At 37.5% G+C, this 13,580-nt stretch overlaps 1 protein-coding gene across 3 annotated transcripts in view; it reads right to left on the minus strand.

The window, feature by feature from the left end:
- LOC117945425 (zinc finger protein 184-like) overlaps positions 1-4,415 on the minus strand; it is a 4,647-nt gene extending 232 nt beyond the window's left edge. The window contains exons 1-3 of one of the 3 annotated variants that reach the window (XM_034872911.1): positions 4,101-4,415; positions 3,474-3,926; positions 225-848 (exon numbers count right to left, since the gene is read on the minus strand). In XM_034872911.1, the coding sequence (XP_034728802.1) occupies positions 595-848; positions 3,474-3,926; positions 4,101-4,272 (879 nt within the window). In that variant the 5' untranslated portion in view covers positions 4,273-4,415 and the 3' untranslated portion in view covers positions 225-594. Of the gene's footprint in view, positions 1-224; positions 849-2,785; positions 3,927-4,100 lie in introns of those variants that run through there. The other 2 variants (XM_034872912.1, XM_034872910.1) reach the window with 2 other exon arrangements.
- Between the last annotated feature and the right edge of the window lie 9,165 nt (positions 4,416-13,580).

Consider the following 13,580-nt stretch of genomic DNA (forward strand, 5'->3'; position numbering starts at 1 on the left):
TGGAAAATGGCTGCAATGAAACAAAGAGTGAAAAATTTAAAGGGGTCTGAATACTTTCCGTACCCACTGTATGTGGTTTCTCACCTGTGTGGAGTCTCATATGGACAGTCAAATCATATGAACGTCGGAAATCTTTCCCACATGTTTCACACATATACAGCCTCTCATTTGTGTGGATTCTTCTGTGCTCTGTCAATGTTGACATCTGATTGAAATCTTTCCCGCATGTTTTACAAGCATTGGGCTTCTCACCTGTGTGGATTCTCATGTCTCTCTTCAATACTGAATTATACTTAAACTCTTTTCCACATACATCACATTTAGAAGCCTTTTTAGCCGTGTGAGTATCATGGTGAATCATCGAGAGGGTTAGGGTTTTTTACATTGTTTCTCTGACCTCTGCTATTGTGATGTCTCTTTTTTTCTTCTGGCTCTGCATTTCTAGTTGATCCGGAGTCTTCTCTTTCCTGATCTTGGCTCTCAGCGTCATGAGAGCTGTGAGAGATGAGCTGGTGGTCACTGTTTGCTTCTGATACCACAGAGCTTTTATCCCAAATACAGTTTAGAGGCTTTTCCTCCAGTGCCATCGGAGTCTCAAATACTGAAGCTCAGAGTCTGACCTTCACTGTGGTCACTTTCCTCATAAGTAGGTGTTAACGTAACGCCATCAGTCTCCTGGTTGAGTACAAGCTGCTCTCCCTTCTGACTGATGCAGAGGTCCTCCTGTTCCTCTTTCATCTGTGGAGGCTCTGGCTCCTCCTGGTCCAGTCTGGAGTTCCTCTCCTGAATACAGAGCTGCTGGTCAGCGAGAACTTCCTCCTCGTTACAATCACGTGGCCGTGGGAGCTCTGGAGGGACAGAGACCAAAAGGAATAGGATGCCACTACAAAAACAGGGCTGAAAAAAACTAATTGTGGGACTGGCTCAAGTGGCTGAATTTTGGGAAAGCTACTTCAGATATGGTATTAGGGGACCGATAAGGTCCATATAAAAGCATCCAAAGAGCAGCTTTGGACCTTTAATAAAAGTGTCATAAATTTGGCCAGATACATAAAAGAAATGTTTGAACCGTCCCTGATCTGAAGCGCTGAACTGTCTCTATGCTGAAGAACCTCTTTGTCTTAGCCTTATGTCATGTTTTTATAGAACATGGTAGGTGAATGGGCATGGCCAGAGGAAGCAGGAGAGATAAAATTAACTCTGGCCAACGACGATATTGACTGAGGAACATTGTATTTAGATTTTAAGCCCATCTTAAACTTCTGAAGGGATTTTGACATACTTAAACTCATGCAATTACTTTAAATCAGATTATTTATGTTCTGATGTTATGGTAAAAAAATGTGATGAAATAAAAATGCAAGCTGGTTTCGATCTTGTGGCAAAAATGCATAAATAACACTCAAGTCTGCTGCTCAAAGTATTGAGTGCTACAAGCTATTGAAGTTGTATAAGATAATGCTTACAGTCACGTACATATCAACAGCAACCAGGTAACATTTGTTTTGGCTGAAATAAAACAACTGGACACCTGTTACCTGTGCTTAGTTGAGGAAGTACCCAGTGATAGTTTCCACGTTTCTTTCCTTGCATCTACAATCATGTTCACAACTACTACTACTAGTACTACTACTACGTCAGCACAGCCACCTATTACATATTACATATACACATTGAGACTGATACATATTTCTTAACAGTAATGATAACTCGTAGTCAAATATTGTTGCAATTCACAATTGCCTCCACCTAGCTAAGTCACAGAAGAGTGGTAATACACGATGCAGTTTGAATGCATCGTCGTAATGATTTACAGTCATTCTCTCCTTATGTGTAGCCATGCCGATATGGTATGGGATATAGTAGCCTAATATACCTCTGGAATTGCAAAACAAAGGCTTGTAATACAGTGTTAATCTACTTGAATTTGGCTCTGAATTAACCTAGCACTAATGTGTCTTTAATCGAATCATTGCATCCAAACTGATGTGAAGTTCTGAAATCAAACTCCGACACAGTAAATCAGCTATTATTCTTCTTTAATGAGTTTATTCATCTAGTGATGTGATTACTCTCTGGGTTTAACCAAGTATGCACCTTGAGGACAAAATATAGCATATTACAACATGAGAAACATCACATTCATAGCCTTGAACATTACAAGCCACTTCCCAAAATGAATTCATAACAAATCAGTACAATAGTAAGAAAGGGAAAGTTGATTTATAGGGTATGCCTAATCGCCTCATGGGGATTGCTAAAATCAAAGCGACATTTTTTTGTTGATCTGAAACAAGAATAGGCAATTTCCTCGCATCTATTGTAATATATTTTAGGCCATCCACAACACAATGTGCAAAATAAATAGCCTACCTTTTAAACAGTGATGACAGACAAAACCTTTAAAATTAATTTCAACAAGTTCTTACCTTCGGCGTGAGTTCTCGGTTTACTTGTAAAAAAAATATGTATCAGTCACAATAATTGGCGTATAGGTGGCTCTGCTGAAATATTAGTAGTAGCCAATATGATCGTAGATGCAAGGAAAGAAACGTGGAAACTTTCATTGGGTATTTCCTAAACTAAGCCCGGGTAAACCAGTTGTTTAAGTTCAGCCAAAACCAAATGTTACCTGGTTGCTGATTTAGTCGATAGATAGGTGACTGGAAGTGTTATCTTATACAACTTTGGTAGCTCAATAGCAGACTTGAGTGTTATTTATGCATTTTTGCCACAAGATCGATCCCAGCTCGATCCGAACGGGAATGATTATATTGTTTGTACTTACTTAAACATTTCCCCGGCAGGATATTTGGGAAACGATACGAAAATCTCCAGGAATATGTTTGATTGTGCGACGAATCTGGTGACAGAGGTAGGCCACAACGGCAGCTGTTAGGTGAACACGACGTAGGGAAACCAGTTGCTGTGGAAACCAGTAGGGGTTTAACACCGGTACACGTGTCCTAGATTCTGACAAGCAGTTTCTTATCATGTGTGGGTGCTCAAGTGGGTTTTTAAAGCGCTGTTCAGTTTAAATCTTTTTCCACAAAATCTACAAGTATACGGCGTCTCACCTGTGTGGATTCTCATGTGGCCTTTCAAGGAACTTTTAACTATATATCCTTTCCCACATGTCTTACAAATAAACGGCTTCTCACCTGTGTGGGTCTTCATGTGGTTATTTAACTTATCCCTACGAAAGAAATCTTTCCCACAGGTTTTACAAATATGCAGCTTATCATTTGCGTGGATTGTCATATGATACTTCAACGTTGAGCTCTGAGAGAAATCTTTCCCGCATGTTTTGCAAGTATAGGGCTTCTCACCTGTGTGGTTACTCATGTGCCTCTGCAATATTGAATCATACTTAAACTCTTTTCCACATACATCACATTTAGAAGAGGTTTTACTTGCATGAGTATCATGGGGAATCATGGAGAGGTTAGGGTTGTTTACATTGTTTCTCTGACCTCTGCTATTGTGATGTATCTTGTTTTCTTCTGGCTCTGCATTTCTAGTTGATCCTGAGTCTTCTCTTTTCTGATCTTGGCTCTCAGCGTCATGAGAGCTGTGAGAGATGAGCTGGTGGTCATTGTTTGCTTCTGATACCACAGAGCTTTTATCCCAAATACAGTTTAGAGGCTTTTCATCCACTGCCATCGGAGTCTCGGAGATATTGAAGCTCAGAGTCTGACCTGCACTGTGGTCACTTTCCTCATAAGTAGGTGTTAACGTAACGCCATCAGTCTCCTGGTTGAGTACAAGCTGCTCTCCCTCCTGACTGATGCAGAGGTCCTCCTGTTCCTCTTTCATCTGTGGAGGTTCTGGCTCCTCCTGGTCCAGTCTGGAGTTCCTCTCCTGAATACAGAGCTGCTGGTCAGCGAGAACTTCCTCCTCGTTACAATCACGTGGCGGTGGGAGCTCTGGAGGGACAGAGAACAAAAGGAATAGGATCCTGACTTTACTGGGATGATAGATCAACAGGATAGTTGAACAGAAAAAATACTCAAATCGGCCATTGTCTTTAAACCATAAGGGTCCTATAAGAGTCACAAACCCATATGTTAGTTTTTAAAGATCACTGAGGATTTACACACCTATCTTGAGTAATGTTGTATCAGGTTTATAAACGACATCCAATAGTCTGCGTTGACGATCGATCGCTTCCTCGAATTGGAAGATAGTTTTTTCAAAAACTCCGAATATTTCTTCAGCAGCAGCAGTTAGTCGCTCGTTGACAAACTGTTTTAAATGCTGAACGGAAGACATTGTTGGTGTACTACACGTGAAATTATATTCTACGCCACGACTTCAATTTTGTCTTTGAGCTGATTTACTACGTGCATGCACGGAAGTCTTAAAATAACGAGCGTGTATGCAGCTAAAGAGGATACATGTGCTTGTTTTGCTAACTTCCGCCGGATGTCACACTGGTAGTTGCGGGAGCTTTTCGTTCCGCTTTCAACTGATGGCGTATTATTTGAAATTATTATTAGACTTATTCAAGAGACTTGTTTTAAGGTATTAGCAGGGACGTGCATCTATTTCGCTTAATTTCACAAGGGCATTTGGTACAATTTATTAAACTACTAATCTTAGCTAAATGCCATATTTATATTTCAAAAGACATGCCAGTATTCACAATGTTTGTTAGCGAAAAGCAAAAAATTGTATGCCATACAATTATGGATTTTTGTCTAATTTTAGAGTCTGTACGGTTCAGCAGTTGTTATTTGGACTCCTTTTTAAAGGGGTGGCTCAGAATTTTGAATATAAGACCTTATTTCCAAATTAGCTAGTGTGTTTTTTTATCAGTAGAGACGGTTTTCAACACTTTTCATTCAGTCCTTCCAGTTGCAAAGTTTGCTGGTGCTTAGCTAGGGCAAATCAACGGTATCTGCTAGCCTGCCATTAAAAACAGTCTTACCCACTCTACAGTACACCAAAGGCAAGTAAATTATAACAGCAGACTATGGATGTATATGTCTGTTGATAGAATAATTTTTGAAGTAAAAACTACCCTGTGTTAAAAGTGTTGAAAACTGTCTCCACTGATAAAAAACACACTGGCTAACTGTAAGAGAGAGAGAGAGAGAGAGACTGTATAGACATAGCATACACAAGATAGAGATGGTTTTTGTTCTATATATATATATATATATATATATATATATATATATATATATATATATATATATATATATATATATATATATATATATATATATATATATATATATATATATACACACAACTACACCGGCTAAAACATCAGCTAATCTTTTTTTTTGTACAGGTTAGACAAACTATGGAAAACTTTTCAAGCCTGAACCTTAAAAAAAAAAAACTTTACTCCCTGATGATGACAAATGTCAAGTTAAAGACAATAAATCAGTTATTCAGTTTACTTTTTAATAAAAAATGTCATAAAAACTACTTAGGTATGATACCAAAGTGTCACTATGTGGTTTGTGGTTTCCATTGTTCAAACCAAACCACCCACACAGCAGCTTTGATTGAATATGCTTTCATGTGTACATGAGAACTGCTGTCACCTAGTGTCTCAAACTTGATATCGCAATGTTAATGGGTCCAATTATTAAGATCTTTGCTGGAGGGAACTTTAGGGAACTTTAGGAACTAAAACACACTTAATACTTGACAAAAATGAATTTCAGGTTGAGAATGACATACCATTGTGCAATAAATCAAAGATAGCCTACTTCAGTCACTAGAATAAGTATAATCTTGAACACCCAACATATTGAGAGAAAAAATGAACAAAATTAAGAGAAGTTAAGAGTGATTCTTCTAAAAAGGGATGTAACTCTCCTTTTACTTTTTATTTTATATATAATACTATTTAGCCAAAATAAACAGAATAACAAGGATGTTATAACTTATAATTGTGCTTTATCCTGTTAGTTCAAATATAAAAGAGAAAGTTAATTCAATTACCATGCCCCCTTGAACCCATTTTAATTACTCATTGGCCCACAAGCGTTCTCCTAAGCCTTGTGTTGTCTTCCCGTCAAAATTGAAAATGAACACATTTGTTGACGCTTTTTATCGGTTTTTAACTTTTTCTTATGTTTTCGTCCCTTTTTTTCAACACTTTTGATGTTTTTTTTCAATGTTTGTCATCAACGTTTTCAACACTACATAACACTAACTTATTAACTTTAGTTTTACAGTTATTTTTGTAATTTATGGTCAATAAACCTCATTTATAGGAAATTATACATAATGTTTGCGTTAGAAAAGCAGAAATTACATATTTCTTTGACTAAAATTAAAGGAATGGACACATGGATGGATAATCACAGACTGGAAAATGCCAACTTTTACTTAATACTATTTCAAAACCTATTCAATTTCTTTGTCAAATGCTATAAAACTTAATTAGATGCCCCGAAATTAATGAAAGTAGAGATTTGTACTAGCCAAATAGCATTGTGTGGAATAACTGATGTTATTTAGGGTAATTACAAAGAACATTGCTACAGTAAAAAGGGTCAATTTGACCCAAGGACTACATGGTATACATCCATCTTGCAGGAACTTGCCTTGGTGTTTTGGTGCCTGACAATATAAGAAAAAAAATTATAGAATACAAAAATCGACAATACAAAATGAAGAAATAGCGTATATGTTCAATTTGTCTGTTTTAGTGTCTTCTTCCATTTATCCAACAGATGTCAGGTTTGTCTTTCAGATGTGGCCTCAGTTGGGGCTGAGAAGAGGATGCTGTTTGGAGGAAAAATCAGAGCTGGGACGAGCTTGGTTTATTTGGATGTACGAAGATGGCTACCAGAAGGGACGAAAGGAAGCAGTGACCACTTTCGGAGTAAAGCATCGTTTGTAACATATGGATATGCAAGGAGTGTTACACGTAACTGAGATATTGGGGGGTTATCAACGACTTTCTAGCCTTTTGCTGCTTACTGGTAAGTGGATTACGGATACACGAAAGACAGTGGTCTCCTGAGTGGCTAGCTAGCACTGCGCTGCTAGCATGCGAGTAAGCTAGCTAACATAGACAGGAATGTGTATTTCGGCTTGCGTTAACGGTTAGTTTTCAACTATAGCAGCGTTAAAGCTAGTGTTAGCATGTCAGCAGTAACGTCCAAAAATACAGTGCGTATTCAGAACTACTATTGAAACACAAACTAGCTTTTTTATTTGCAGTGTATTTATTAAAGGCCAGCGTCACCGTTTAGCTTGACAGTTGTCGTTCAGATGCTGCGATGCTAGTCCGATCAGCTGGTCGTTAGCTTCATGACGGTGGTGTTGTAACCTACATTTAAGGTTTGCTGTTGTGTTGTGTTTTCATTTGTGATGCTTGAATAAATCTAAATACACCAGTCACTAGAAAACACATGAGACGCAGACCGGTGAAAGTTGAGAACATAGCTAGCTACAGTTTGTGGCGTTGGCTAGATTTATTAACGTTACTCAACATTAGCTATATTTTGGGCTAAGCAAGGTTGCTGTAATGTTACGACTGGCCAGTAATAGCCAATGTCTGCTGGTGTCAAAGTCGCCATGACTGTCATATTTAGCTAGTCCGATTACGGATTCTACTGTTCGCCTGATGTGCAATGTAAATCACCTGTGTATGGCCGGTGCATTCCTGATTACATGGCTAACTGCCTGGCTGTCTGTAAAGTCACCTAACCACCCAACAGCCGCTCAGTCTGGCTTGCAGACTGGGGCTAAATGTGTACTATGGTGAAACTGATGTGATCACAAACTTGTGTCATGCATTGTCTTGTTTACTGTGTCCAATGGCTGTGTGTCTGTGTGTGAGTGTGAGTGTAAGAGAGAGAGAGAGAGAGAGAGAGAGACTGGATAGACATAGCATACACGAGATAGAGATGGTTTTTGTTCTTTGCTAGGAATTTTAGAAGCTGCCCCCGAGAAACACACTTTTAGTGTCAAAGTAATGGATGTAATCCAAAACCATACCAATCTCAAATGATTTGGTAAATTACAGATCAGTCAGAAAGAATACAGTCCAACTCATCAAAGTGTCTCTTTTGTGTTACATACCTAAATTGATTGAAGGGGAATACCTTCAATGAAATATTGTGTAGCACGTCTTCATTCGTCATTTTTAAAATCCAACCTATTGCAATACCTATTAATGATGCCTTTCCCCATGGTGTAATAACTGCCATGGACCCAGTGCCTGATGGAACAGAGTCCATATTATTATCTACCAAGAAGACTGTGGACCGAACTATCGCGCCACAGCCAACATTAACCTGCCTTTCACCTTGGTAGACCATATCATGTGTGAGATATGTTTTTTACGTCCAGGATCAGGTTTCAATTCAACTCAATTCAATTTTATTTATAGTATCAAATCATAACAAGAGTTATCTTGAGACACTTTACAGATAGAGTAGGTCCCAACAGTTCTAGTAGTTTCCTACAGAGCAAGCAACAGTGCGACAGTGGCGAGGAAAAACTTCCTTTTAGGCAGAAACCTCGGTCAGACCCAGGCTCTTGGTAGGCGGTGTCCGACGGGCCGGTTGGGTTTTTTATTGGGTCTGAGAGGCTGTATTGCTGCAACGGCTGTGGGTAACATCTTAATCTTTTTATTATATACCTGTTTCCCCTTAATTCACACTGACATCTTATTTGACAAACTATTCATTCACATTTGGTACTAATGTCATAGATGTTACACGCAGCTGAATTGTTTGTCATGGTTGTCTTGTCCTTTTTTAAGGTTCATCCTGTAAAAAAACCTGCCCACTCTTAATAATTAAAACAGCACAATGACTACAGACAATCAGCATTATGTAAGAAAAAAGCATTAGCATTATTTAAATCTTTTTAAAAATGTTATGAAGTCTAAAAATTGTTTCCTTTTTTACAAAAAGGGCAATTTCACAAAGTTCAACCTAGCTTTCAAAAGCTATTTAGGCTTAATGATTAAAAGCTTTTCTAAATTACAACTTAATTTTCTTAAATCATAAGATGAGCCGTACATGTTTGTGGTTACCCATACATTTGTGTTCAGACTCCTGGCTTTAAAACCATTGTGTCGACCAACCTGAATTGTTGCTGAAAATAATCAAGCTGTTGCAATAGATGGCTGAAAAAACCCAAGCCATGTTTAGATTGTCAGGGATAATGAAGATGTTGTAGTAACTCCATTTCAGTATATTTGTCCACGTTAAATGAAATGTTTATCACAAATTAAATAGATGACTCTATGTCACTCGCCCCCCTTTCATGCTTTCAAATAAGCAAAAACGTGAATGGGCCTGATTAACGAATAAGCAATAAATTAAATCACATTTATTAGGCATGAGAATCATCAGAGGCCTCATGATACGATATCATTAGAATACTTATGTCACAATACAATTTTATATCCATTTTAAACATAGTAGAATATTTGGCAATGTTTTGTAATTTATTACTTTTTTTCCACAAGCTTGTCCATCCAGTGAGTTCCAGCCCTCCACTATTCATGTTGTTTACAATGGAAACACTTTTTCATTTGACTAATCTCATGTAGTCTACTTATAAAATTCCCCCAAATGAACATCAAAGCCTTAACTCCTTACGTATGACAGTAAAAACACAATACTGGCATCTGCTTATAGCTGATCTTTGCTGCCAGTTGATGTCATCACCTGTGGTACTAACAGTGACATATTGGCATTTGGCACATATTTTTACTGTTAGGGGACTCTTATTCTAGACATAAAAATCTCAACTTTACTTTTTTTATGCGCAGAGTACACTGGATATGCTGCAATAAAAGCAATAATGTCACATTAATATTCTCATGAACTATTGGACAAAATGTTTACATCTAGTTAGTTTTGTAAAAGTAAAATATTCAATCCCACCACTAAAATCAAGGGTTAAGTTGCCATTTGCTGTGATTTACTGACATTACTCAATACTTGCTGGCAGTCTGTGAGAAGAAGTGAAGTCATTACTGTAGCCTCAGGACCTTTCTTTCTTCTGCTTTTCGCCCACTGTGCTTTCAGTGCTAAAAGGGATCGAAATTATATTCTACACTCACCACGTCAGATATTTGTCATGGGTTTACTCTACTGGACTAAAAAAAGGGTTGCGATGTGACTTAAAAAATACACATACAATACTCATTGTCTCTACATCTACAGCTGTACTTTTCTTTGGCATTTGCATATATTGTTATTTCATGTATGTTTCTTTCGAAATTTGTTGCAGGTGAGATACAGTAGTTAGTTTAGTAGGAGTAACGACAGAAATACATGGTGCATAGTATACAAAAACCTGTGAAAAGGAAATAAACAATAAAGCAAAGTACTGCAACAGACAAGAAAGTAAATATAGAATATACATTTTACAATATCAAATGTGTAAAGGACACTAAGTATCAAAATAACTGTTTTAGAAAAAGATTAGGTTTTACTGTTCGGTGCAGGATGCGCAAAAAGTTGGTTAATATTTATTTATTTTATTGTAGCCACCATCCAAATGCTGATAAATTATGCCCATGACTGAGGTTTGTGTTTTGTAGCAGAAATGACTTGAATGAGAGCCTACACAGTTCTTATAAACTATTTGGGTATATGTACCAGTGCCGGATGAATATTGGGGAATTTATCAGGTAAACAACCTTTCATAGCCTCAGATTTTGACAAGGGACTTTACATTTTTAAAATGATGCTCTTAAATGTCATGTATCGAGTATGTACTGTGACTGATGGTGTCTTTTAGTTATGGTTTTAATTAATTATCCAATAAGATATCTACGTTTTATTGACAAGTTGATTGTATGTGCCTTATTGTGATGATCCACTTGCTTGAAGAGGTTCTATCTGAGAAGTCGAAGTAAATGTTGTGGATGATTAGAAATGAAAGTAAACAACTGTTGGTTGTAGGTGTTACAACAACATTATGAGTCGTTCACCTGGGGGGCAAAGTGGAAATATAAACAACTTGTGGGTTGCTAATAAACACAGCGGTCCTCACTCAATGAGACAATGGCTTTAATCAGTAAGGACTAATGTACACAGCCAAACCAAGATTACCCGCTGAGATTATTGGTTTATATATACATTTCCATCTCTGTGGAGCAGCAATGTGTATTCTGTGCTTTGTGAGTTGCTTGTTATTAAGTACAGCCACATAGCTGTAATAACATTGTGTGGATAATGCAGCACAAGGCCAATGCTAATTTCCCCTTCAATGCACCGAGTAAGCTTTCTCAGGCGATGTAAAATGCGCCACATAGATAGACACTGCATGGTGGGGTGTGTGTGTGTGTGTTAGGTTATCACTAAAGATTCCATGTCAGACACCAGACTTCAGTTGCAGTTTCCCAGTTGTAGTCTTCCTTGAGAAGACCAGCGTGCAGTCATAAACCAGGAGAGAATAATTCTTAATTAGCCTCCGGGGAAATGGCCTGCACGTCATGAAAGCCAGCAGAGCACTGAAATCAGTGTCAAGTACACACAAATATAGCATGTGCTTTATGTATATATGTACTGCACGTTTGTTATAAACACAAACATACACATACAGTATTTCTGGGCTCATCCACTGCACAAGTTATAAATTGGAGTTAAATTACTTGTCTTGGTAAATGTCAACACATCCACTAAAAAGATCAAAACCAACAACACATTGTCTGAAAATTGGAGCCAAAGGCTGATATGTTATTCCTCTGCGCCATAGAACTACATTGTTGTCCTACTAACACATCGATGAGCCACACCATTCCACTGAACGTTATATTCCTTAAAGTTATATCAATTAAAGGGAGTATCATTCTACTATATGTGTTGGAACTAGTTATATCAGAGGACGGATCCTATTTGAAACCAGAGTAATGATATATTTACTGTATGTTTAAATTGTATTGGTGTTTCACTGGACAGATTGAAGGAGAGATGTTTCCCCAGCTCTGTTTATTGCTGTAGTTTAACTGGCTGGGATTTTCACTGACTTTGCTCCACCCGGCACAGGAAGGTAATAACTGTAGGGACTCCAATGCTTGTGATCACATGTGTGGTTTATGGTTATTAGTGTTAATCAACAAATGTATTTCACAGAATTGTTCATGACCATTTTACATTTTATCGCCAAGTTTCCACATACTGAAAGGAAAAATTGAAATGCATGATTCGTAGCTGTCAAGTTGGCATAACGAGTGCAGTATTAGGCAGACAAAAGCTCAATCACATCCTAACTGTAGAGTTTCTGAGAACCCCCTCAGGCTCTTATAACACAACAGGTCTCCCTGGCTGCAGCTAAGCTTCTGCTACCGCAGATTGTTTCACTTTCCAACCTTGCCACTGGTGGTGTTGGTGGTGCAAGCTTCATTCAGTGAGGTGGAGGATCTGCCTCCCCCATATGGCCCGGTGTGCCCCAACTGGAAATCACGCTTCAATGTCTTCGTGAAACAGAGGACTCTGTGGTTCTCAGGATGATCCAATAAGGTCTTTAGGAAAGGGTTTGTTAACCTTATTTATGGTTTTTAGTATGGCTGAATAATAAATCAAAATCTTATCACAATTACAAAATGGCCTACTGTAATTTTCTAAACACAAGATGCGGAGAATTTGTAATACACCTACACATCATATTCTACAAACCTTAAATATATATTGGTGTTTGATACAAATAACCGCAAAAATCACACCATAATCATTTTAATGTGTTTCAATGAAAATGAGAATAATGCTGTAATTGAGATGTGTCTTGCAATTGAGATAACATTTGCAATATTAGAGGGAATGATCATTTGATCATTTCCTCTAATATTGCAAATATGATCTAAATTGCAATATCACTCAACATACTCACAGTTAGATATTGTTCACTATAGTTTTTAATTCAAGATGGAGAAACAAAAGAACTGGAGAATCCTCCTGCTGGTATGGCAACATTTTGCTTTCCCTGTGTGTTGTGTTAACAAACGGTGCGGTAAAGCTTTTGGGTTCCGACGGGACTTCATGGTGCATTCAGGTGCACCTCGTTAAACTTTAATAAGCACAAACTGTTGTTGTAAAGTACCCTTCTGTCATCTATTGGGAGAAGAGTCCCTGCTAAAGAAAACATTTTTGATCAAAAATTTCATGGGCTTGTGACCTGAAATGAATAATGGATTTAGAGAATCATGACACTCCTTTTTAATTCATAATAAACATTTATATAAATCAGAGAAAACAAGCAAATCATCACATTTGAGAAGCTGGAACCAGATAATGTTTAATTGAGTAATAGAAACAATAAACCAAGATAGTTTCAGATACATTTTTCTGTCATGCCATCAAAGAATTGTTTTAATTATAGTAATTTTTTCCCAAAACATGGGATGGAGTTAAAAATAGAACATATACAAATTGCCAATTATTATTATCAATATTTCTTTTCCTTCAAGCCATTTTGTTTATAAAATGCACACATGTAAGGTTGAGAGAATGGGTTTTTGTTTTACTCAAAATAAGGCAAAGTTAATGTGAACTCACTGAGCCTGGATGTAAATACTGTTGTGTAAATCCTCATGAAATTAATTATTAATGGTCCTTACTGCTGTGGTACCCCCACCCCCACGT

The sequence above is a fragment of the Etheostoma cragini genome, chromosome 5 (genome assembly GCF_013103735.1).
Source record: "Etheostoma cragini isolate CJK2018 chromosome 5, CSU_Ecrag_1.0, whole genome shotgun sequence".
In the NCBI taxonomy this organism is placed as follows: domain Eukaryota; kingdom Metazoa; phylum Chordata; class Actinopteri; order Perciformes; family Percidae; genus Etheostoma; species Etheostoma cragini.